The 27,066-nt window shown below is 37.8% G+C and overlaps 1 protein-coding gene and 1 long non-coding RNA gene across 2 annotated transcripts in view; one reads left to right on the forward strand and one right to left on the reverse strand.

Annotated features, from left to right (window-relative positions):
• The first annotated feature begins 3,419 nt into the window (after positions 1-3,419).
• The window catches only part of Pdcd1lg2 (programmed cell death 1 ligand 2), a 68,141-nt gene continuing 44,494 nt past the window's right edge, over positions 3,420-27,066 (forward strand). The window contains exons 1-2 of the mRNA XM_027943076.2: positions 3,420-3,474; positions 19,626-19,694. Coding sequence (XP_027798877.1) covers positions 19,640-19,694 — 55 coding nt within the window. The 5' untranslated portion in view covers positions 3,420-3,474; positions 19,626-19,639. The remainder of the gene's footprint in view (positions 3,475-19,625; positions 19,695-27,066) is intronic.
• LOC139701511 (uncharacterized) overlaps positions 14,933-27,066 on the reverse strand; it is a 111,622-nt gene continuing 99,488 nt past the window's right edge. Inside the window, exons 3-4 of the long non-coding RNA XR_011704040.1 lie at positions 21,952-22,015; positions 14,933-15,880 (exon numbers count right to left, since the gene is read on the reverse strand). This is a non-coding gene — a long non-coding RNA (uncharacterized lncRNA). The remainder of the gene's footprint in view (positions 15,881-21,951; positions 22,016-27,066) is intronic.

Genomic DNA, 27,066 nt, shown 5'->3' on the forward strand with positions numbered 1-27,066 from the left:
ACTCATTGACATTGATTTAGTGCTTATTGTGTGGCAGGCACTGTTCTAGGTGCTTCACTGAAACATATGCATCACATCACATTCCATGCATTGCATCCTTTGTATTGCACTGTGTTTAAAACAGATACTGAATTTAGAAAGAAAAACAATTGTTGTAGCATTTCTTCCTCCTGCTACAATACACTCAATAGGTACCAGACAGATATGCAGACAGATATGAGCAGAGGGAACATGAAGTTAAAGGAGGTAATTCTATAGACTCGACCTTACTGCTCTAACACTCACATGCTTTCTTTTTTTTCTTTTTTTATTTGGTACTGGTGATTGAACCCAGAGTACTTACTCACTGAGCCACATCCCCAGTCCTTTTTTTTTTGGAGACAGAGTTTTTCTAAGTTTCTTAGGGTCTCACTAAGTTACTAAGACTAGGTTTGAACTTGCGATCCTCCTGCCTCAACCTCCCAAGCCTCTAGGCATGCTTTCTTTCTTTCTTTTTAATTGGTTGTTCAAAACAAAAGCAATTTACCAGTCCTGTGTGGTGGCACACACCTGTAATTGCAGCAACTCAAGAGGCTAAAGCAGTAGAATCGCAAGTTCAAGGCCAGCCTCAACAACTTAACAAGACCCTCAGCAACTTAGCAAGACCCTGTCTCAAAAAATAAACAAACAAATAAATAAATAAACAAGAACTGGGGGTGTGGTTCAGTGGTAGAGCACCTCTAGGTTTGATCCCCAGTATCAGGGGGAAAAAAAGGCAATTTACATGAGACCACTCTGGTCCTGCCTGGTTCAAGTCAATAGGATATGCTATATTCCTCAGTAAACAACTTGTTATCTTTAGGAGAAATGTAGTCCAAAACATTCCTCCCTACTGATAAGAAGAGCACAAGTTACCCTGAAGGGGGCACTTTGGTGACTACACAGACCAGATTGCAGATTCATGGAGATAGGATAAATAGAGCAAAACCCCCCAACCATGAAATCTGTAAGAACAAGTTCCAACTACTGGTCAGCACAGTCCAAAGTGACCCAGAGTTGCCTGGATCTTTAGCATGTCATTATAATAGTAAAATCTCCTCTCCATGTGGTAAGACAATTCACAGTGGGGACCTGAAAGTCTGACACAATCCTACTATTAGTCAAAAGTCGAAAGGTGGACCTGAGCCAGTCTTTTGGGAAACGTCCTTGGAATCTTCCCCCAATAAACAGGAGTATAGGAAGAGGGCTGCCCCTCACCTCTCTGAGAGGACCCATTCTCTTCTTTCTCCCTTGAGAGTGCCCCTCTTTTCCCTTTCTCTTTCTTTTCTAATAACCTCCTATCCACAACTAAAGGGCAATCAATGCCTTGAAATTCTTCAGGCAAGGTTGCAAGCACTGGTCGTGGCAGACCCCCACTACCATTAGACTCCAGGGCATAGCTTGCTCTCTAACAGAGTGAGCCTGGTTAAGGTCTGTAATTTCTCCATGCCTCAACTTTCACTTCTATAAATGGAAGGGGCCTAGTAGTCTGGTTGCATACACCAATGAGATCATTATTATGCATATTAATAATATGATGTTTTTATGGTCTAAATCCTAATATTTGTATTACCAAGTATCAATGTAGTGTGAAGGTTCTGATTCTACACACAACATACAATAGCTATGCCTCTCAGTGACCTTCATTTATAAAGCGAACAAAGAAAAGAGCATATGTGTGTTTCTAATTTAAGAACTTAGCAAAGGACTTATGGATAGTTTATTAAGTAATTAAAATTAATTAGAAACACATAAACCCTTTGTGAGCTCTTAAAATGTTTTCTTAGCTTGTATTATTCAGTAATCTAACTATACTCTCCATTGCTGCTTTTTAAACATTATTTCTATGTAACTTGTGTTCCTGGGAAGCAATAAATGTAAGACAATTTTTAAAAGCAACTGCAAAATCACATACAAGGCCTCTACTCATAAGTGCCATCAACACTTAATATCTACCCCTCTGGTAGTTTTTTTAGGCATATAGATTTTCTGAGGCAGGCCAGTGTGCTGAGACATTAGTTTGAGTTTTGTTTGGCCCTGATATGAAAGTACCTGGGCTTTCCATTGCTCCGAGATGAATAGTTTCCTAAAACATAAGCATTTAGAAAAAGTGCTGCGTTGCCCAAAGGAACGACTATAGGTAAGATGGGCCCTTAGGAGGAAGTTTGAAGTAGAGGAAGAGGAGAGAGGGGTGTGTAGAGGGATCGGCACTCTGGTGGAGTGGGGTGTGGACGCCACAACTCTAAACTCTTAGAATCAGGGACTGTGTGTCTATTCTTCAGCCAGTCACTGCCGCTGGAAAAGGAGGGTGGGGATCTCCAATCAGGTCCACACATAAGCCCTGGGTGGAGTCCCCAAAGGAAGGACAGCTTCCCAGAACAGGGACCCCTTTCTTGTGGTTAAGGCAGCCATTCCCATTTACAGTCATTGCAGCAATGAAGAGTATAGTTATATTACTGAGTAATACAAGCTAAGGAAACATTTAAACCATTTTTCTTGCACAAGGGATGGAGTGAAAAGAGGATACAGAACAAAGAGGAGGGAAAAAAAGTGTTACTTTTTCAGAAGGAAAATAGAGGGTTTGCAAATATAATCAGTTTAGGTAAACTCATACTGGATTAGGGTGGGCAATTATCCGATGGCTGGTGTCCTTGTAAGAAGAGGAGAGGACATACAGAGATACACAGGGAAGAGGCTATGTGAAGAGAGAGGCAGAGATTGGAGTGATGCCCCTATGAAGTAAGGGACGCCAAGGACTGCCAAGTGAAGACTGCCAAGCACCACTTAGAGAGGAAGCCAGGAAGAGGCAGGGAAGCCTTCTTACCTAGATCCTTCAGAAGGAGCATGTGACACCTAGACCTCAGACTCCAGCTTCCAGAACTGTGAGAAAATAAGCATGTGATGTTTTAAGCTACCCAGTTTGTGATAATTTATTATAGTATCCCTAGGAAATGGATAAAAACAACAATACAAAGTTCCTGGCACATGGTTGGGACCTGCTGGTGTTCTTTTTCCCCTCCCTTTCCCCTATTCCTGGTGGAGAAACTGATATACCAGTTTCATCAGGGACACAGCTCAAGGCCATCTGCTTGCAGAGAAGCAATACTGAAAGCAAAACTAACCTTGTCCCTAGTCTGGGCTCCCATCAGTTAGTTCCCCAGAACCTGTTCTGGTTTTAATTACCCTCATATTACAGGAAAGCAGAGCAGGGCTGACGTGATTGATTGCATCTTTTCTTGCTTACTATGTTAACCCCAAATTTTTACAGATCTTTATTACACCTCCTATATCCCAGCAAAAGAGGATCCTGGGCTGATGCTACTTCTTGCTGATTGCTTTGGTTTTGGTTTTGTCTACTCTGCTTGTTGGTTTCTTTAATAGAAATCTGATGCCGATAGCAACTGTATGTTGCTTTTCTTTTGTGTCTTTTCCTGAGGAGCTGTACACAGTGTCTATGTGAGTACTGAGTGGGTTGAGGTTTTCTTGTACTTTCTGAGTTTGTGTTGTAGACTATAGTGAGGCTGCTGTGGCGGAGGAGGTGTGGGCATCTCTTTGCTCTCCATTGTTAGAGGCAGGAGGAATTCTGCCTCAGAAATTATGCTCAGGGGTATAAACAAGCAAATTTCCTTCTGTTCCCCAAATAGTAGGATTTCTCTCACTTGCCCCAATGCTTATTATTCTTGTTGAACAGTTTTTTTGAGGTACAATATTTTCTATACCGAAAATGTGCACTCTAGAAAAATTTATTCCTGATATATCTCTCAAATTAGAGGTTTTGAAGGGTTAATTGTTAAGAATTTAAAAATGTTTTTCTACAACTGACATCTGTTTGTGATGATCCTTTTGGCAGACAGGCCATTCTCTAGGCTGGCCTGTGTTTATAAGCAATGCTCTAAGAGTAAGCTGTTAGGAAACAAAACAAAACATAGAAACTATTATTTCACTAACTTATAGAGGTAACTACTATATAACAAAAGCATGATTTGGGGCCAACTTAAAGACTTATTTTTTTCATATAAAAATTAAAGATAATTTTAACTCTTGTTATTCTGGATTTACATAGTAGAAGAGTGAAATAATAAATTCACATGGGAGGGGGTGGAGGTGGAGAAGTGAAACTTGATTACTTACTAATCAGTACGTCTAGCCCTGAAATTCTATGGCTCTGTGGAAGGGAATCACAGGCACAAATTGCCAAAATGCAGAGTAAAATCATTCAGTGTGAGCCATAATCAGATAGTTTTATCAGTGTTACTGGCATCTAAGTTAAGGGAACCTATCTAGATCTTGGTTGGCTGGATTCAGCCACCTCATAAGAAGTAAGCAAATAACATAAAAAGAAAAAGCAAATTTTATGCAACTTAATCAAACTGGAGAGAAATACCAAGATTCCTTCTTTTCTGGTCCTACAGAAGCAGTTACAATTTATAGAAACAAAAGCCAGGTGAAGTAAGTATGTAGATCTAGCTGTGCCGTGCCAGGCAGAGAACATGTCACTGGTGCCCAGGAGGGCCAGGGGACAGTACATATTCTCAGCATGAAGAAGTTCAGAGCTCTCTGTTTCATCAGAAGTCAAATACTGATTGACCTGTATGTCCTCCAAGTTCTCTTACAACGTGTAATCCCACAAATGGATGAACAATATTGCTCTGGCCACTCTGGCCACAGGAATCTGGTCTGCGTGCCTTCCTTACTTGGCTTCCCACACATCAGCAGGCTCTTCCTGGCCTGCTGCTTCCAGATGTCTTCTCCCCATGTTCCAATGAACTGGAGCTCCTCAAAGACAAGGACCACACTTTTAAGATTTTCTGAGTCCCAACTACCTGGCCCATAGCAATACATAGTCATTGGGAACTTGTTGAATTGCTGCAATAATTTATTTGGTCTAACAGCAGGCGAATTACCAAAATAAAATGTTTGTTTAATATACACATCAACATAAAAATATTCAGTGTTTGATGTTGATGTTAAAAGGAGATGGTGGAAATGTCCTCAGAGATAGTATTATAGGTCATGTTTTACAATGCATTAAACACTGACCCACAGATTTTGTGTCATTTTTATTCCACATGCCAATGTCAAAATATACCATGTGCCTTGATTGTACCATGCTAGGATTACTCTGTAATAAAGCAATTGCAATCTCATCTCCTAAATTATCTCCCAGAATCTAGACCTACATTTTATTTGAATGCTGTGCATTATCCATGACTCACATCCAACTCATTGCCTTCTTTCTAAAACCAACTCCTCATTTTATATTTCTTTCCCCTACCTTCCAAGGCTCCAATATTGTCTCCATAGTCTTACCTTAAAACCAGTCTCTGTTTTTTGTTTTTTTCATATTTTGTATTCGTTCTTTTTAGTCATACATGACAGTAGAATGTATTTTGACATATCATACATACATGGAGTAAAACTTCCCATTCTTATGAAAATCACAGTCTCTCTCATATGACTGATTAGTTGCCAGTTGTCCTGCCGGTTGTCTTATAATACATTTTTCTTTCCTTTGCTTTGCTTTTCTGACTCAGTGTCAGGGCTTGGTTATCAAACATGTGGATGAATACAGTGACCTCCTAATTGAGTGCATGGTTTCAGTTCCATCCCCACCCCCCAAAATCTTAAAGGTTTGCTCCTTTTTATTTTGGAAAAAAAAATAATCAGATTTAATCTTTTCCAAACACTTCTTTGGTATTGTAACTCCATTTTTGAGTGACTGTCACTCTCTCTCCATTGGAGGTTGTGCCTGGCATTAATCCCTTGACATTCTCATCTCGACCTAAATTTCATTGTCCCCTCAACTCACCTGTGCATTTGCATCTGCAGTGACCACTGAAGTAACTTTAACTCCAAATCTCACAAGTGTTTCCAGGGCCAGTTCAAATTCCACCCCTCTGGGAAGTCTCTCTTCCTCTAGACAGCTTCCAGGATTTTTGTACTTCTATCACTCTTTTTACACCAGTTCTAGTAAGAATTGTATTCTTCATGTTTGCAAGGTTTAACCTTCTAACTGTTATGATATCTTCTAGGGCAGGGACTCTATCTTAGATGAAACTCTCTGTAAATTCTCCACAATCTAATATTAAGGCTTGCAAAAACTGGAAGCTCAGTGTTTATTGACTAAAAAATTAAGATGCAATTTGAACGTAAAAGTGTACCACGAAAGGTAGTCTATCTATTCCACAGGTGGTTTAAAGATCAAATAATTACACATACATCTATGAGAGGAGAGCACAGGCTCTAACAAAGAACTCCTAAAAACTTAAATGCTTATAGGGACTGGCAGGTAACAAAAAATATTTGAATAGAGCTAGGTATAATACAATGAGGAGTGGTAGAATCTGGGATCCATTCTGCATTACTTGCCTAAAGGCATTCAAGATCAAATTATTTTAAAACATGCTGTGCAATTTATGCCTTAAACACTTGACTTCAAAAACAGTGGTCAGTTCAGTTTGGTGTGTATTTACATAAATCTCCATTAATACCCAAGGCTGTACTGGACACTTATGGGGAGGGAGGAGCCAAATGAGATAAGCCTGGCAATATTCAGTAAAGAATGAAGCATTAAGCAAACATGATCTGATCACTTCTCCTGTTGACTAATGCCAAGTGAAATACGATCCTTTATGCTGGCTATCATTAATCAAAGGAATGCTTTGCTAGGATTCTTGAGATTCTTGAGAAGAAGAAACGAAGAAGAAAATAAAGAATTCACACTTTCTACTGCAGCACAACAAATTTCATTGGAAATAGATTTCAGCAGACAGTAGAGAGAACAAAGCAAGGCCTACCGAAAGCAAGAAGTGAAACTGCCAGCACCTACTATGATTTTGGTACTTTGCAAATTGGGCTTGAAAAAGTTTTTCTCAGGTTCTGTTTACAAACCTCTTATCAGAATGTACCAAAGTTTTCTGGAATTCTCTGGAAAGATAAAAATTCCCAATGCAATTAAATAAAGTGATATTAGTATTTCTTGGATAGAAATAGGCAAAATAACAGCTAAAATTCTACTAGGGAGAAAGTTGAATATAAACCAATAAATATAAAGTAGATTTTAAAAAATGCCCTGGAAGTACAATGGTTTAGCAAATATTTGCTTAGGAGAATCAGAGTAGGTTTAATGAAGGAGGTGGGGCCTTGTGAGTCTTAAAACCAAGTAGTCTTTTTCCTTAGGTAAGATCTTAATGTGGCCAGTGAAAAACAGTGGTCGGTCGTATAGGATTAGTGTAATTTTTAGATCAAAGATCACTGGTCACCCTCCTTTATAATTAATAATAACAATGAATGTGAAGAATGCTTTGCTGTTTACCAAGTATTGTCCAAGGATCCACAAGAATTTCTGTTCCATATCTATGGTTTAGCTGAGAGACAGAGATGTTGGACAACTTTTTGATTTACAGTCTCTACCCCCACCCCCATACAGTTAAGATGAAAATGGACAGCCAAACAGGAAGGGACAGAAAGGACTTATTTATAAAACACAAGGGAATTTTAGAATGGAAGACCTAGGAGGTGGAGTGGTTGTTTGAATTTGTTTGTTTTGTCTCCTGGAGAAGTACCATCACAGTGCTCATGCAGCTGAAGGAGTGCATGCTCTGCAAATTATGTGATGAAGTCATCAATTTTGACCATGTATCGGATAAGTTCTCTAAAGAAACTCTTTCAGGCATTGCCTGCCTAGGTATTAAAGAGTTCATGCTTCCATAACTTTTTAATTTTATTTTTGCTTCCCTAAATTTAAAGGCTCTAAAACACTACTCTTTCAGAAATCATGGCTCCCATAAGGAAACTGGAAACCCTGGACAATCTGGAAAGATTTTATCTAGATGAGATAAGGTTTTATCCAGATTGGCCAGGGTTTTAAGAGAGTTTGGTAGGGGGCTTGAGAAACCTGAGGAAACATTCTGTAACAGGGATTAGAGAGGCTGACTTTGCAAAAACAGTGTCTCTTTATTTAGGCCTGCAGCTGCCCAATGAATTACTGAAAACAGGATAAAGCTTGAACTCTCTGCCTTCATTTGTATTTCTCCTTTATGACCTTAAACTTTGTGACCTGCTTAGCTCTGCATGTAGGCATGTTGATCATTTAAGGAGTGTTCACCTAAACTGTTAGTACAAGGTTTATTAGCCCTAAATTTACTTTGTCTATCTTCCTTCAAGATTGAGACAAGATTTTCAGGAATATTCTACTGTCAGCTTTTACATCAGACCCCTGGAGTGCTACCTTGAGTCTTCAGTGGTTGTCTGACACCTTCTAGAAAATCCTCATGATGAACTTCCCCCTCAAGCAGGAGCAGTCAATTCATAGGAATTCAATTGCCCCTTTCAGAATCACAGGTCTCATAGATCATCCTGAGTAGCAAGTGCAAATTGCCTCCTTAAGAAACAAGAACTTTTCCATGTCATCAGCAAATAGTGATAGTTCTTCTTTTTCTATTTGTATCTCTTTAATTTCTTTTGTCTGTCTAATTGCTCTGACTAGAGTTTCAAGGACTATGTTGAATAGAAGTGGTGAAAGAGGGCATCCCTGACTTGTTCCAGTTTTTAGAAAGAATGCTCCCAATTTTTCTCTATTTACAATGATGTTGGCCTTGGACTTAGCATAGATAGCTTTTACAATGTTCAGGTATGTTCTTGTTATTCCTAGTTTTTCTAGTGTTTTGAACATGAAGAGGTGTTGTATTTTGTCAAATGCTTTCTCTGCATCTATTGAGATGGTCATATGACTCTTGACTTTAAGTCTATTAATGTGATGAATTATGTTTATTGATTTCCGTATATTGAACCAATCTTGCATCCCTGGAATGAACCCCACTTGATTATGGTGCACTATCTCTTTAACATGTTTTTGTATGCGATTTGACAGAATTTTGTTGAGATTTTTTGCATCTATGTTCATCAGGGATATTATTCTGAAGTTTTCTTTTCTTGATGCATCTTTGTCTGATTTTGGTATCAGGGTGATACTAACCCCATAGAATGAGTTTGGCATGGTTCCCCCTTTCCTATTTCATGGAATAATTTAAGGAGTATTGGTGTTAATTCTTCTTTGAAGCCTTTGTAGAACTCGGCTGAGAATACATACTTTAATAAGTTCAGCAAGGTAACAGGATATAAAATCAATACCTATAAATCAAATGTATTTCTATACATCAATGATGAATCCACTGCAAGAGAAATTAGGAAAACTACCCCATTCACAATAGCCTTAAAAAATAAAATAAAATACCAGGGAATCAATCAACAAAAGAGGTGAAAGACCTCTACAATGAAAACTACATAACACTAAAGAAAGAAATTGAAGAAGACCTTAGAAGATGGAAAGATCTCCCATGCTCTTGGATAGGCAGAATTAATATTGTCAAAATGACCATACTATCAAAAGCATTATAAAAATTTAATGCAATTCCTGTTGAAATCCCCATGACATTCTTCACAGAACTAGTAAAAGCAATCATGTAATTCATTTGGAAAAATAAGAGACCCAGAATATCCAAAGCAATCCTTAGCAAGAAGAGTGAGGCAGGTGGCATCACAATACCAGACCTTAAACTATACTACACAGCAATAGTAACAAAAATGGAATGGTATTGACACTAAAACAGACATGTAGACAAATGGTACAGAATAAAAGACACAGAGACAAACCCACATAAATATGGTTACCTTGTGCTAGACAAAGGTGCCAAAAACATACATTGGAGAAAAGATAGCCTGTTTAACAAATGGTGCTGGGAAAACTGGAAATCCATATTTAGCAAAATGAAATTAAACCTCTATCTCTCACATTGCACAAAAATCAATTCAAAGTGGATCAAATACTTTGGCACTAGAACAGAGACCCTGTACCTAATAGAAGAAAAAGTAGGCCCAAATCTTTATCATGTTAGCTTAGGAACTGACTTCCTTAACAAGACTCCTAAAGTGCAAGAAGTAAACTCAAGAAATAATAAATGGGATGTATTCAAAGTAAAAAGCTTCTTGTCAGCAAAGAAAACAATCAATAATGTGAAGAGAGAGCCTACAGAATGGGAGAAAATCTTTACCACACACACCTCAGATAGAGCATTAATCTCCAGGATATATAAAGAACTCAAAAAACAATACCAAAAAAAAAAAAAACCCCACAATAACCCAATCAATAAATTGGGCTAAGGAAATGAACAGAGACTTCACAGAAGAAAAAATACAATTGATCAACAAACATATGAAAAAATGTTCAACATCTCTAGCAATTAGAGAAAAACTACTCTAAGATTTCATCTCACTCCAGTCAGAATGGCAATTATCAAGAATACAAGCAACAATAAATGTTGGCAAGGGTGTGGGGAAAAAGGTACACTCATACATTGCTGGTGGGACTGCAAATTGGTGCAACCACTATGGAAAGCAGTATGGAGATTTCTAAAAAAAACTTGGACTGGAACAACCATTTAACCCAAGTATCCCACCCAAAGGACTTAAAATCAGTATACTATAGTGGCACAGCTACATTAATGTTTATAGCAGCTCAATTCACAATAAGTAAACAATGGAACCAATCTAGGTACCCCTGAACAGATGAATAGATAAAGAAAATGTGGCATATATACACAATGGAATACTCAGCCTTAATTAAGAATGAAATTATGACATTTGCAGGTAAATGGGTGGAGCTGGAGAATATCATGCTAAGTGAAATAAGCCAGACCCCAAAAAACCAAAGGCCAAATGTTTTCTCTGATAAGTGAATACTGATCCATAATGGCGGGTGGGGGGCAGTAGGAAATAATGAAAGAACTTTGGATTGGGCAGAGGGGAGTGAGGGGAGCGGAGGGGGTTTAGAGGTGGGAAGGATGATGGAATGAAGTGGGCTTTATTACCCTACATACATTTATAACTACACTACTGATGTGACTCTGCACCCTGTTCAGCCAGAGGAATGAGAATTTATACTCCATTTGTGTGCAATGTGTCAAAATGCATTCTACCATCATGTATAACTACCTAGAAAGAACTTAAAAATTCTTTTAAAAGAAGAGAAAAGGAGTCAAACAATAAATCCATTTCATAAATTAAAAAACAAAGAAAAAAAAACTTTTCCAAAGCCACCTAACAGAACCAAAACTGAAATAATTATCCACCAGACCACAGTTTTACCAAGCGTTCTTAATTATGCATATCTCTTGTTCCCTGCCCCAATTCTTCCTCTGCTTATACTTAAAGCTCCTGTCAGCACCCTGAAGACAGGGCTAAGGTGCCAGATCTTGCTTTGCCTTCCCAATATGAACATATTAATCAAAGTTTCTTCCCTTCTTTTCACCATTACCTTTTCTATTCAGTTTTGGGGACAAGTGGCCAGACCTGATTTGTTAGAATCCCCAGAGTCAGGCCTCTGGCCTAGGACTGGTGACAATGTTGCAAGTTATCTTCCTGTTGAAAGAGGATCACCATCCCTAAAATTCAACATTGACTGTTTTCTTAAGTTTGAAACCCTTGTTTCAACATGGACCCTTTTCTTTAAAAGTCCAGGGATGGTGATCTCCCATCCCATTAGTGGCCCATTCCATTGCAAGTGGCACTAGTTGATGGAAAGATTTTTCCAAAATAAGTAAATAAATTAAGGTTTCTCTTAAAGAGGAAGGAGCCAACCAAAAGTGAGTCTCAAACTCCTGAGTATGATGCTAAGTTGTCGTGCTTGTTGAAAGCAAAAATAACCAGATTTTAACAGATCAGTGATGACTTTTATTAAGTGGTGAAGTTAAGCATCAGAGGGCACATTTTCAGGAGAGAAAATGGCAACTGGTTACAAGAGGGGTCTGATTTTTATAAGGTTTAAGTGAGACTTGAATCATAGCAAAATGCATCAGTTGGATAAGCAGGGGTCACAGTTGTGCAAGTTCAAAGCCCAAGTTAGGGGAAGCAGTTGTGAAAGTTCAAAGCCCATTGTTGCTGGGAAATGGTAAAAGTGCAAAGCATATTGTTTTGCTTCTCTCCCTTGGACCCATTGTCCTCCTTTCTCCCTAGGGATAGTGGTTCCCCTTTTCCCCTGGGGAGTTGTTGTTTTCTATATCCTTCACATGCAACCATTCATTTCTTTGTTCATTCAACAAAGTTATGAGAACCTAATTCAGTATTAGGAGCTCTTGTTTTAGCAAGGAAGACAGAACTATAGCAACTTATACCAGCAAAGAGTAAGGTACTAACACTAGAAGGAAATAGGATACATTTGAGGAGGAGGGGATCCTCTAAGGTAGTTGGAAGTAGAAAGATGTAAGTCCTCTTAACAAAAAGTATAATATGCACTACAATTTTTTTTAAAGTTTATGATAAAACTGAGGTACAGGAAAAATAAATTAGTAAAAGTAAAATGAGATTAGAATTTTCAAAGCAGCCATGAGGTCCTATTCTTAGAAAATGCTTATATTTCCATGTGCTTGAAGCAAGAAGGCCAGATTAGGGAAGGTTTTGCAGGCCATACTAAGGAAGACTTGACTTTTTAAATAATGAGAGCTGTTAAAGTCCTTCAAGCAGAAATTACACCGTTGGATTTGATTATTCTGGACATTATTTTGCCTACTGTATAAAGGGGTAATTCATTCAACAAATGCTGAGGGCCTACTTACTGTTCTAGGAGATGAATACATAACAATGAGCAAAGCAAAGATCACTATTCTCTTTGTACTTACATTCATATGAAGTATGATAGGCGACAATATCATAAAGATGTAAATTATATGATATATTAGATGATAATGAAAGCTTTGGGGAATTAAGAGATGGGTAAGGAAAGTTAAAAATGCTGAAGTGAGGGTAGAGTTGCTGTTACAATTTTGCAAAATACAACATTACCAGAAAGAGCAATGAAGGTGTCCAGATTGTGGAACCTGGCACACTGCCAGATCTGTCCTTGGGAGCTGGATCTTGGAAGGAAGACACACAGGCCTGGGAGCAAGCTTAGAGCCATTCAGACAGGGAATTCCAAGTCCCAAAGACCCCGATTGTGAGAGATGGGGTTGGAAGGTAAAAGCTTCCAGAGGAGCCCTCTTGGTTCTTCAAACACCTTACACTGCAGGGAGAGGATTGGCCACAGTGGAAGCTTCCAAAGGATGGAGCCCAAAAGAGAGCTCTTTCTTGCTTGGGCTATTGGAAGGACTTTGGACTTTCCTCTGTGTGAAATGTTAAGCCATCAGCACACACGATTTGACTCATATTTTTGAAGAATCATTCTGTCTGCTGTGTTAAAAATCAACTTTAGAAAGCTGAGATTAGAACCATAGCATCCAATTATCAGACTGTTGCAACACCATAAGAGATGATAATGGCACTGAGTGATAAGGAAGCAGAGAAGACAGTGAGACGAGGTCGTGTTCTGGATATAATCGAAGGAAGGGTCCGCAGGACTTGTTAGTGAATTAGATATAGGGTGAAAGAAGAAAAGAGTTGAGCATGACTCCAATTGTGTTGGCCTCTACTTCAGTAAATGGAGAATAGAGCTGAGGGAAGCAAGACAAGAAGGGAAAGCAGCAGTGAGGAGCCTCTGCAATGAGATAACGAAAAATGACAAGAAGATGAATGGAGGTTATGGTAATGGGATGCAGAAAACAGAGGTCATCTAAGCAGCATCAAAGAGGTAGAAATGTAACCGGAAGTTAAGCAGTTGGGTTCTTCGTCTCACAAATTCAAGGAATGAAATCCAGGGACACAAGGATGAGAGCAAAATAATAGGATTTATTAAAGTAATAGAAAGAAGCAGAGTTCCCAAAAGGGAGGGGCCCCAAGAGGGATGCCAACAGGTATCTGTTGACTCGGGGTTTTTAAAGGCATATCTGATGACCCAGCAAAGGTGATTGGTGGGTTGAGGGATATCAGCATGGACCAATCAAGCTCTTCAAGGTCTGGGCTTAATAAACCAATCAGGAATGCATAATTTCAATCCTTTATTTACATCATTAAGAGGTCAGTTCTCACCTGGTGGTTTTTGACACATATATTAGAGGAAGCATTTCAGGTAGAGGTCTGCTTCTGGTTGGCTGTTGCTAGGGGTAAGGGCAAGAATAACTAAGGAAGGGATGCAGTGACTAAAGATGTGAAGAATAGAAACAGGTATTCTAGGTCAGAAGAAGATATTGTGGTTAAATGCATGGAGAGCAAGTCACAGGATGTCCTTCAGACCCAATGTCTCTTTCAGGTTGGCATGGTGTCCCCTGTCCTTCTTCAACACCCTTATCCTGGCTATGTATGGAAGATCTATCTTCCTGCCTCCGAAATAACAGAACTAAGGGATGGACTGGATTTGGCAGATGAGAGATGAGTAGGTTGAAGATGACCCTCAAGATTCTGTCTTGAGGTGGCTATTATTATTATTGGTATTCCAGGAAAATAAAACACAGTTTTCACAAGTTGTCCAAGGTGTTAGAGGCTAATAATTTGTAAGCCCAGACTTTGAAACTAGATGTGTCTGATTTTAGAGACTGAGCTCTTAACCATTTCACGGAGCACATTTTTTTCTTAGAAGAAAGTTTAATACAGGAGAATTGTGGTTGGAAAGTACTTTTGTAACAATGTCTGTCCCTCAGTTTTGCCAAGGGCACAGTATGTCAGGAAAGTCCCGTTGGATGGGCAAGGAAGAAGGAGAAGTTAAAGCCAGAGATGGGTCATCCAGGAGTCCTTTCTGTTACTAGCACTATGTTATGTCATTCTTTCATGTTCTAAAAATAGGAAGTTGGTAAGTGCTGCTCAAAAGTGCTTAAAAGTGCTAATCAGCTCACAATTGCTAAGTGCCTATGATGATACCTTTTCAAATTACATTTTCTTTAGTGTGTGGGGAGCGGGGGTGGGTACTAAGAATTCAATCCAGGGGCACTCTACCACTGAGCTACATCCACAGTCTTTTTTATTTTATTTTGAGACAATGTCTCACAAAATTTCCCAGGCTGGCCTAGAACTTTCAATCCTCCTACCTCATCCTTCCAAGTCACTAGTATTATGGGCATGTACCAGAGGGCCCAGCTGGTATACTTCCATTTTGATGAGGAAGACTATTGTCAAGTTCAGCTAGGTGTGCCATGAGCACTTCCCTGTGGAAAGCTCCCATTTGTTACCTGTCTCATATTTCTGAAAATAAAACCAAGAGTACAACCAACTATGGACCTCACATTTCCCTCTAGTTACTGATTCATTTCTCTTCATGGTTTTGTAACACTCTTCTCTAAAGAGTTGGCTACATTCTATCATCTCTACATCTTTACCTCTTGAATGTAACTAGAACTTTCATGTGCACTTGTCAAGATCATGGATGACTTCCATACTACTAAATCCAACTTGCAGCAACATTTACCTCTATCAGTCGCTCCTTCCTTGTAGTGCCGTGTTTTAAAATGTAAGTTTTATTAGTATTTATATATGGTGAGGCCAACAGATCAGGAGGCAACTGTCATTGATACCAAACAAGGTCTCATTGCCTGTGTACATAAAAGCTGATATTATGGCAAAAAGAAATAACTTTCTTGGAAGGTCACCTGGCAAGGAAGTCAGGAGCAGAGGGGGGAAAGGCTCAAATCTGTCTCCCTGATGCACAAATTACATCCTTAATGATGTAAATTGTGTAAATGCAAATTTACAGAGAGGGAGAAGGGAGAAACTGCTTGTTGATTGATTGTCAAGAAGAGGGAGTTTGAGATTCCTCTGCAAGGCAAAGATGGTCACTGTGCCTCAGAAGGAACATCTTTCTTTCCTGAGGGAGTTATGTGCTATGCAGGGAATTTGGAACATTTGACGTCAAAAGGTCATTGACCAGAGGAGCTAGCTGCTTCTGCACATGTCCATTCTTGAACAGCTGATCACATTGTCCTTGAGGGGATTCGGAAGGCCTTTCCTGAAAAACAATTTAAGCATTTGTTACTTAAGGAATTTATGTCCCATGTGGCCAACCCTCAGCCATTGGAAAGATAGTTTGTTATACTCAAAATCCCAAGAAAAAAGGATGCAAGTGCAGGGGCTACATAGGGAAGCGCCAAGATCAGTCACGGGGCAAAGGAGGTATGTGGGACACATGGGCAGGCACCTTTACTGTGGTTTCCATAAGAAGGAGCAGGTGAGACAAGGAAAGCAGATTCATGGTTGACTAATATGAATGATTTCTGTAGGCCCTGGACCATAGGAGCTCTCTCTACTTTTCTGGGGTTGGGGTGATTAGGGCAAGTGATTGGTAACTGTAAATGTGGAAGGGCACAATAAAGGAAGTGGTTGAGAGTATGAACTCTGGGTTGGTTGGTTTGCAATTGAAAGGTGTGTTCATGTGCATATTGTTTCCTACTTCTTGTAACTGGCTAACCTAGGGAAGGGCAACCCCTTTAGGATCAGCAAGCCTCCAGGAAATCAAGCATTAGAATACAGAGATCGAAGGATACGGTTAATATATACTATCATTTGCCCCGTTACCCTTCTTCTCAGTCTTCTTTGCTGATGCCCTCTCTTCACCAAGATCTATAAATGTTGAAATGCCGCACATGTCAGTTTTGTCTACTTTCACTTCCCTGTCTCTCCATAGGCAATGTCATGCAGCTTATGGATCTAAAGAACACTTATGTGTTGATGACTCTTAAGTTATCTCTTTCTCAAGCTTTAGACCTGTTATCCAACTGCCTCCTGAACACCTCTACTTGCCAGTCTAATAGGCATTTCAAATCATACAAACATGAAATATAACTTGTAGTTTCCTCTCTTAAACCTGCTTTTCCTTCAGGCCTCTCCATTTTGCTCTCGAGACAGTCTACATTCTCTCTTGAATGTGTATCTTCTTCCTAAATAAATTTCTGTGTATGCCTTTGTATGGCTCGTGCTGAAATTCTTTCCCATCACTTATGCCAAGAACCCTTCTTATCCTGAGTTGAGTTCCCCTCTCCTTGGACCCTTCTCCAGAGACATCTCTTCTCCTGTGACAGATCTACAGATTTGATACAATTCCTACCAAATTTTCAACTTTTTTTCCCCCACAAATAAACAAGCCCATTCTAACTCATATGGAAATTCAAAGGAGCCAGAATGGGACAGGGCGGGGGTGGGGGGTGGGGGGGAGTTTGAAAAAGAAGAACAAAGTTGAAGGACTCATACTTCCTGTTTTCAAAACTTACCGCAAAGCTATTGTATTCACTACTGTGTGGTACTCCCATAGGAGAAATGGAGATGAAAACGGAATTGGAGGTCCAGAAATAAACCCACACATCTCTGGTCAAGCAATTTTTTGCAAGGTGCCAAGCCAACTCAATAGAGAAAGTATAGTTTTTCAACAAATTATTCAGGAACAACTGGATGTCTATGTACCAAAGAATGAGTTTAGAGCCTTACCTCATATCATATGCAAAAATTAATTCAAAATGAATCAGAAACCTAAGTATAAGAACTAGAATATATTTATTTCTTAGGAGAAAACATAGATTTACATCTATTGTAACCTCAGATCAGGCAACAGTTTCCTTGATATGACACCAAAAGCACAAACAATAAAAGAAAAAAGTAGATCATCTGAACTTCATCAAAATTAAATTTATATGTTCTTTGAAGTTAATTTTAAATTAAAACATTTATGCTTTGAAGAATGCTATCAAAAAGCTTTGAAGACAATCTACAAAATGGGAGAATATATTTTCAAACATATGTTTGATAAAGAGTTTGGCAGTTCCTCAAAGACTTAAACGCAGAGTTACCATTTGAGCCAGCAATTTATTTATATATATATATAGACACACACACACACACACTATGTATTTGGACCTGTTATCCAACTGCCTCCTGAACACCTCCACTTGCCAGTCTAATAGGCATTTCAAATGACTATTAGACATACACATACACACACACACACACACACACACATATATATATATATTCTCTTGGAGATATATATGTATATATATATACATATATATATCCAAGAGAATATATATATATATATACACATACATATATATCTCCACAAAACTTGTACATGAATATTCATAGAAGAGTTATTCAAAATAGTCAACAAGTGGAAAAATTTGAGTATCAATCAACAGATGAATGGATAAACAAAATGCATTATATTATACAATTTAATATTATTCAATCATAAAAAAAGAAAGAAGTATTGATGTGTTACAACACAGATAAAGTTTGACAACATTATGTTCAGTAAAGGAAGCCAGTCACAAAAAGCCATGCATTGTATGATTCCATTTATATGAAATGACCAGTATAAGCAATTGACAGAGACAGGAAGCAGATTAGGGGTAGTTAGAGGTTATGGAGAGAGGGACAGGGAAATGGGGAGTTTCTTTTAATAGTATGGCTCCTTTTAGGGTAATTGAAATGTTCCAAAAGTAGATAGTGGTATTGGTTGCACAACTCTGTGAATATATTAAAGACCACTGAATTGTATTGTAGAATTTTAAAAGTCTGTTTTAAACACATACACACACAGAGATTACTTTCTCTTTTTTAAGAAATTGCTTTCTTTTGTATGTCAGCTATACTTTCATAAAGCTGTTGAAATTTTTAGAATAAACTTAAAAGACAAAGAAAAATGCATAAATGCCTCAACAGACTACTTGTCACCTTCACTAGCCCCAACACCTAATCCAAGCTATCATCATTTCTGCAAAGATATTCCTAACTGATCTTCCTGCTTCTAATGTTACCAACTGCCTCTCCTCCCTAGCCAAAGCTGAGCCCTCTTTTAGAAATGTAAATGAGGTCATGTCATTCTGCTGGTCCAAATGTTCAACTGACTTTCCATTACACTCAGAGTATCTCTGCCATTATTGCCTCAGATGTATGGCTCCAACAGATTTTCCTTGAGAAATGGTCCCTTTGCTAATAAAAGTTGTAAAGTCCCTTTGAGGATAAAATAGCTGTGTGTGCCCTGTCTCTTTTCCCTTCAACTAAGGCCATCCTTTGGATGGAAAAAAGCCTGGGATCAAAGGTAGAAGCACAGGAGGTAGAGCAGGACCAAGGTGGGGCAACCCCCATCAGAACCTACTCTCCATCTTCTCCATTTAAACCTCTTGGTAAGAGATAAGTCACATGATGGGCACATGGATTGCAGCACTCAAGACAGCTCTACTATTCTACTCAGCCAACTAGCAAGTATTTACTGAGAACACAGCTCTGTTTCTACCAAACCCTGTTCTCAAATATCCAATCCCCTGATTTCCAATCCAGCTAGAGAAGGTGGTGTGCATTATCCATTTGACAAGACACATCTGGTATTTGAGGGCCTGCTATTGGGGGGATGGGGAGTATGATGTAAAGTTTTGTGGCAGACACAAAGAGGTGCAGATAACCACCAGTGTGGGCAACTCATGAAAACTGGTTCATCTTCAGAAAAAGCCATTAGAATAGGAAGAATAGCTTCTCGTTTGGACTGAGAAAGACTGTCTCACTTCCTTCTACGCTACATCCCCTATCCTCCAGACAGTCAAACTACAACTTCTCTTTGCAGTTCTGCTCCCCTGCCATTTATGCCTTCCCCCAAAATATTTATTTATGAGTCTTTACCCTATTCTCAGGAGTAAGCAAATCACCAAATCATGAGGCCCAGGAAGGCTGTGTTAGGCTCTGAAACTTTCAATTGTCTATTTCAGATCAAATACAGAACATGTTCTTCCTCCTGCTAGTGTTGAACCTAGGATCGCAGCTTCATCAGGCAGCAGGTAAGAAAAGACAAAGGGAGGGAGGGGTCCTGGAGGGGAGTAGGTAGTGGCCCCTCACTCAGGCCAATAACGAGCCTGTGGTCCTCAGGCTGAAGGCTTTCTTTGAGGGGAAGTATGATTACTGGCTGCTTCAAGCAAAAGAATCGTGTCAGGGTGGCTTGTGTATTCTAATGTCCCTTTCTTATAAAAATGGGGACTGAGGATATTGATCCATCCATCCGCATTATCCAATAAGAGTAATGACAAGAAGGCATGACTACTCAGGCCACATGCATCTGAACTGATACTAGAGATCAGCAACGAGTTTCTTAAAGGTGAAATGCCAAGGGGCTTTCCCCTTCCCTTGTGGCAGGGAGAGTGAGTAGACAAGGTCCAAAACATCTAGAGGACTTTATTAGTGCAGGGTCTCTTGAAGACATTCTACCTATTATTATACTTTCATGTGAGTTGCTCTTTTAAAATGCAACAGTAGCAGCCTTTGGTCATTCTTACCTTAATGTGGACTACTTGAATTGAAAACTCAGAGTCTTCCTAAAGCCCCAGTGAATAATGCATCTGAAGGTTCTGCCTTTAGACTTGAAGATGGGTCATCTACTGAAGGATGTGGGCAAGTGGAAAGGAGCCATTTAAGAACTGATTGTTTTCCTGGCAAACAGACTTCAGACCCTTAGAGTGTGCAGTAAGGACCAGGAGTGAATCATTTTGGTCAAATGACAGGAGGTAAGAGAGAAAGAAAGAGGTGGAAAGGGGGATAAAGTCCTTGGTGGTAGCAGCCCTAATCCCATGGAAATCACCTAACATTCTGCTCTTGGTTGACAAATAACCCTTTGGCACTTGATAACCTTTTGAAGAGCTTTCTTTCCCAGTCCAGGTGGCCCCAGATGGTTCTTTTCTCAGCTATGTTCCACTCCCTTACTTGGGCTGCCCAGCCTTTTCTGGTCCTGGAAACATAGATTTGGCACCCTCCTCAAAGGAAGACTCAAATATTCTGCCTCCTCCTACCCTGTGCCAGCAGTACGCGCTAAAGAAGCACCTTGTTTCCTTTGCAAGGAATCCTACTTGGCTGGGATTTTAGAGACATGCAAAAGGTGCAAGCACCCGCTTTATACAGAAGGGCTTCAAGTTTCATAAAGTAATTAGTGTGACCAAAGTTCAAAAGAAGGGTCTGAAACTAGAGTTCCCTGTCCCCTGAGAGGACTGAGTGCTTCAGGTGAAACCTTGGGGATTGTGCAACCTCTGTGGGTTTGTAGTTTAAATGCTCAATGGTGTTTTTGTTTTTGTTTTGTTTTGTTTTGGTCTTTTCTCCTAGAAAAAAAAAAAAGAGAGATAGACATTTTTAATCCATCATTGATCTTTCTGAAGAGAAAGAATTTTTCTTTTTAAGGTAAACAGCACAAGGCAATGAGAAGGCACTAGCTCTCCATTAGGTATACTAAAGGGCATAGGGAATAGAGATCATATTTACTAAGGACATGAACTAAATACCTGACACTATGCTAGGCAATTTACCAATGTTATATGTCATTTCATCTTCACAATAACCATTGGGAAGGTGGAGAAACAGACTTGAGAAAGTTATTTAATTTTCTTAAAATTACATAGTTTGGTGGTACATGAAAGATTTCAACAGATTTATTGTCCTTTCTACTTTACTGGGCTACAACAATGGCAGTAAGCAAATATGGAAGACAAATTCATAAGTCTTCCAACTTGGGAATAGATTTTGTACATAGATCTGAATATAGATATCTATTGAAAGTTCATTCTGAACATTTCAAAAAATAAAACATATGGATGATAGTTGAAAAATTAACCAAAAAGAAGTTAAAATAATTACTTCCTTGATTTTCCACAAACTCAGAATTTTACTCTGCTTTCCACACTGCCGATAATTTCAGTTCAGACAAACATTAAATGCCTTATTTTTAGAATGCCTTCTCCTCAGGAGGTGGTTTAAAACCTTGTCATTTCACATCTCCCTAATTAAAGAGTTTGCATTTCAAAGATGAAAGAAAACTGAAACACCTAGAAATCAAAGAATCTGAGTGTTTACTTCTGGTAAGGGAAAAAAGATCTGGGATGCTGTAGAAAGGACAATTTTATCCACCATGTTTACTCATTTTAAAACTTTTAAACAAAAAATTGAATTTAGGAATTATTTGTATAGTAAAAATATAATTTTGAAAATAAAAGAAACCCTTAAAAAAGCATATGAGAGCAATCAGGCTACCACATCCTGCTCCTGGGAGAGTCATACCTTCGGTGGCCACACTGAAGACCCCATTACTTCATTGTTCCTTGTGCAACCTTCCACCTGCACTCTTCATTGAAAAGGAAAAACACCATATTTGAATTGTGTCAATATAATGCCTTAGTACTCTCTGCATACATTTCTATTTTTAAATTTTAAAAATAATGCTTATAGCAGCATTTCATCATTTCAAATAAAAAAAACAACCCAGGCATTCTGGAAAATAGATAAAGAAATTATGGATTATGAACAAAATAGAATATTATACTGTGAGCAAATAAATTAATTACAAAACATGCCACTGCATCTATCTATGTGAATTGCATAATGTTGAGCCTAAAAAAAAAGTCAAGCCCAGAAATATGGTATATAGCACAATATCATTTTTATAAATAATATATTACTTAAAACATACATATACATATAAGACAAAGCACAATGTGCAAGTGTCAATTACCTCTGGTAGATATGTCTTATTAGTAATGTTCCAGTTCTTTGGATGGGTGGTAGGGTCACAGATGTACATTTTACTTAAATAAATAAGTTTTTTAAAAAATATTTTTAGCAGAAGATGGACATAATAACTTTACTTATTTATTTTTATGTGGTGCTGAGGATCAAACCCAGTGCCTCACACATGCTAGGCAAGTGCTCTACCATAAACCCAGTCCTAATTAAATAGTTTTTTATAATTTTTCTTTTTAAAAATTTTCTGGTGGTAAAACATACCATAGATGCAGAAAAACACATGAAACAAATGTAAAGCTTAATGTTACTGAACCCTTTTATAAGCACCACCCTTATCAAGAAGTGGATCTTTGCCAATTCCCCAGAATGTCTTCATCTGCCCATGCCTTGATTAATCTATCCAAACACTCCCCATAGCACTATCCTTTCTGTCCCCCTTTAAAAAAAAACTTTAAATGACTATATATTTCATTAAACATGCTGTGATTCACTTAACCAATTCCCTACTGATGGGCACTGCAGTAATTTCAATTTTTTCCTGGATTAATGCTCGAAAAAAAAATGTGCCTCCCAAAGACAGCAACAAAGGTTGACTAGAAATATGATTCCAGTAAACTACTAATCATTAACTCTTTTCTTACTTGTAGGCTCCAAACATGCTGTACTGAATTATCTATAAAGTCTGAAGTAAAATGTTAGGAACATTTTCATATTTTTAATTTTTAAGTTTACATACATAAAATTCATCTGTGAATTTTGACAAATGTGTGTAGTCGTATAAACCCCCATCACAATCAAGATCCAGAACAGTTCCATCATTGGCCAAATGAGAAATCCTCCTCCAAATTAAAAAAAATTACTAATACATAAAAACATAAAAGATGTACATATTAATGAGATATTATGTATAGTATCAAACATTATGCATCATATAATGTTTAAATCAGGCTAACCATATTTATTTCTTCAAACATTTATCATTTCTTAGCAGTGAAAACTTTCAAAATCCTTTCTTCTAGCTTTTTGAAATGTATACTACACCTATAGTCACCATATCATGCAATAGTAATCCAGTGAGTCCTATCTGAGTCTTAGATATGTTGATCAACTCTTCACAATCCCTCCCCCTGCCCTACCTACTATTCTTGGCCTCTGGTAAACATCATTCTCTTCTCAACTTCTATGAAATCAACATTTTTTTAGATTCCACATATGAAGACAAGTCCACATATGTGACACTTGTCTTTCTATGCTTGCTTTATGTCACTTATCGTAATGATCTCCAGTTCAATCCATGTTGTTGAAAATGTCAGAATTTCATTTTTTTATGGCTGAATAGTATTCTATCATGCGCGTGTACCACATTTGCTTTATCTGTTCATCAGCTGACAGACACTTAGGTTGTTTACATTTCTTTGCTACTGTAAATAGTTCTGCAGCAAACATGGAAGTACAGATTTTTCTTTGACATACTGATTTCATTTCTTTTGGATTATACACCCAAAGGGTAACTGTTGGATCATATGATTATTCTATTTTAAATTTTTTAAGCAACTCCATACTGTTTTCCATAATAGCTAATTTACATTCCCACCAAAAGTGTTCGAGAATTCCCCTTTTTCCACATCCCTGCCAGTACTTGTTAACCTTTTGTCTTCTTGATATTAGCCATTCTTACTGGTTGAGGTATTAGTCATACCTCACTGTGGTTTTAATTTGCATTTCTCCAGTGCTTAGTGATGTTGAGTCATTTTCATGCACTTGTTGGCCATTTGTATGTCTTCTTTTGAGGAATGTCTATTTAGATCTACTGTCCATTTTTAAAATTGAGTTATCTGATCTTTGCTCTTGAGTTTTTGGAGTTCCTTGTATGTTCTAGATATAAACCCCTTGTCAGCTGTATACATTGCAAACATCTTCCCCATTATATAGGTTGCATCTGCACTCTCTTGAGAGTTTTCTTTGATGTTCAGAAGCTTTTTAGTTTTATGTTACCCCATTTGATTATTTTTGCTCTCATTTCCTGTGTTTTGAGGGTCTAGGACAAAAAATCCTTACCCAGTCCAAGGTCCTAAAGCATTTCCTCTGCTTTCTTCTAGTGGTTTCATAATTGAAGGTCTTATATTTAAATCTTTAATATAGCATGAGATGATCTTTGTAACTGATTAGAGATAGAGATTGCATCATTCTTCTGCATAAAATTGGATACCCAATTCTCCCAACAACATTTATTAAAAAAGACTTTGCACTTTTGTAAAAAATTCATTGGCTATAAATACATGAATTTACTTCTAGGCATTCTATTCAGTTCCATTGGTTTGTGTGTCTGTTTTTATGCCAATGCTGTGCTGTTTAGATTACTACACATCTGTAATAGACTTGAACTCAGGTAGTGTAATGTCAGCTGCTTCATTCTTTTTGCTAAAAATGACTTCAGCTATTAGGGTTTTTTTCTGTGGTTCCATGTAAATTTTAGAATTATTTTTTCTAGTTACATAAAGAATGCCATTAGTTTTATTTTGCTGAAAAGAAGCTTTTCAGTTTGAATCCATCATATTTATTGATTCATGATTTTATTTCTTGTGTTTTAGGAGTCTTGTTAAAGAAATAGAGGCCTAATCCAACATGATGAAGATTTGGGCCTACTTTTTTTTCAATTAGACATAGTGTCTCTGGACTAATTCCTAGGTCCTTGTTCCACTTTGAGTTGAGTTTTGTGCATGATGAGAGATAAGGGTTTAATTTCATTTTGCTGTATATGGATTTCCAGTTTTCCCAGCACCATTTGTTGAAGAGACTATCTTTTCTCCAATATGTGCTTTTGGTACCTTTGATTAGTATGAGATAACTGTATTTATGTAGGTTTGTCTCTGTGTCTTCTATTCTGTACCAATGTTCTACAAGTCTATTTTGGTGTATGCTGTTTTTGTTACTATTGCTCTATAGTATAGTTTAAGGTATGGAATTGTGATGTCATCTGCTTCACTCTTCTTGCTAAGGATTGCTTTGGCTATTATGAGTTTCTTATTTTTTCAAAAGAATTTCATGATTGCTTTTTCTATTTCTAGAAATGTCATTGGGATTTTGATTTAAATTGCATTACATCTGTATAGTGCTTTTGGGAGTATGGTCATTTTGACAATATTAATTCTACCTATCCAAGAACAGAGGAAATCTTTCCATCTTCTAAGGTCTTCTTTAATTTCTTTGTTTAGTATTCTGTAGTTTTCATTAGAGATGGTCTTTCACCTCTTTCATCAAGTTTATCCCCAAATATATATATTTTTGAGGCTATTGTGAATGAGGTAGTTTTTCTAATTTCTCTTTCAGAGGATTTGTCACTGATGTACAGAAATGTATTTGATTTATGGCTGTTGATTTCATATTTCCTGCTACTTTGCTGAATTCATTTATTAATTCTAGATGTTTTCTGGTGGAATTTTTCAGATCCTCTAAGTATAGAATCATGTCATTAGCAAATAGTGATAGTTTGAGTTCTTCTTTTCCTATTTGTATCCCTTTAATTAGTTTTGTCTGTCTATTTGCTCTGGCTAGAGTTTCAAGGACCAAAAGTGTTAAATTTCAAGGACTTAACACCAAAAAATCAAATAACCCAATTAAAAAATGGGCTCAGGAACTGAACAAACACTTCTCAGAAGAAGATATACAATTGATCAACAAATATGTAAAAAATGCTCAACATCTCTAGCAATTAGAGAAATGCAAATCAAAACTACTCTAAGATTTCATCTCACTCCAGTTAGAATGGCAGTTACTAGGAATATAAACAACAATAAGTGTTGACGAGGATGTGGGGGAAAAAGGCACACTCTTACATTGCTGGGGACTGCAAATTAGTGCAGCCAATCTGGAAAGCAGTATGGAGATTCCTTAGAACATTTGGAATGGAACCACCATTGACCCAGCTATCCCACTCCTCAGTTTATACCCAAAGAACTTAAAAACAGCATACTACAGTGATGCAGCCACATCAATGTTTATAGCAGCACAATTCACAATAGCTAAATTGTGGAACCCACCTAGATGCCCTTCAATAGATAAATGGATAAAGAAACTGTGGTATATGTACACAATGGAATATTACTCAGCATTAAAAGAGAATAAATCATGGCATTTACAGATAAATGGATGGAGTTGGAGAATATAATGCTAAGTGAAATAAGTCAATTCCCAAAAACCAAAGTCCAGTGTTTTCTCTGATAATTGGACACTGATCCTATTAGGGATTGGGGACAGCATGGGAGGAATAGAGAAACTTTGGATAGGGCAAAGGGGAGGGAGGAGGTGTGAGGATAGGAAAGATGGTGGAATGAGATGGACATAATTACCCTAGGTACATTTATGAAGACATGAATGGTGTGAGTCTACTTTGTGTACAACCAGAGAAATGAAAAGTTGTGCTCCATTTGTGTACAATGAATTAAAATTCATTCTGCTGGCATGTATAACAAAATAGAAGAAATTAATTAATTAATTTTAAAAAAGAATGCCATTGGTATTTTGATAGGAAATACATCAAGTCTCTAAATTGCTTTGGATAGTATAGACTATTAACAACATCAAATCTTCCATTAACATGGGATGTCTTTCCCCCTTTTTGTATATCTTCAATTTTTTTAATCAATGCTTATA

Source organism: Marmota flaviventris, chromosome 13 (assembly GCF_047511675.1).
Source record: "Marmota flaviventris isolate mMarFla1 chromosome 13, mMarFla1.hap1, whole genome shotgun sequence".
Taxonomy (NCBI): domain Eukaryota; kingdom Metazoa; phylum Chordata; class Mammalia; order Rodentia; family Sciuridae; genus Marmota; species Marmota flaviventris.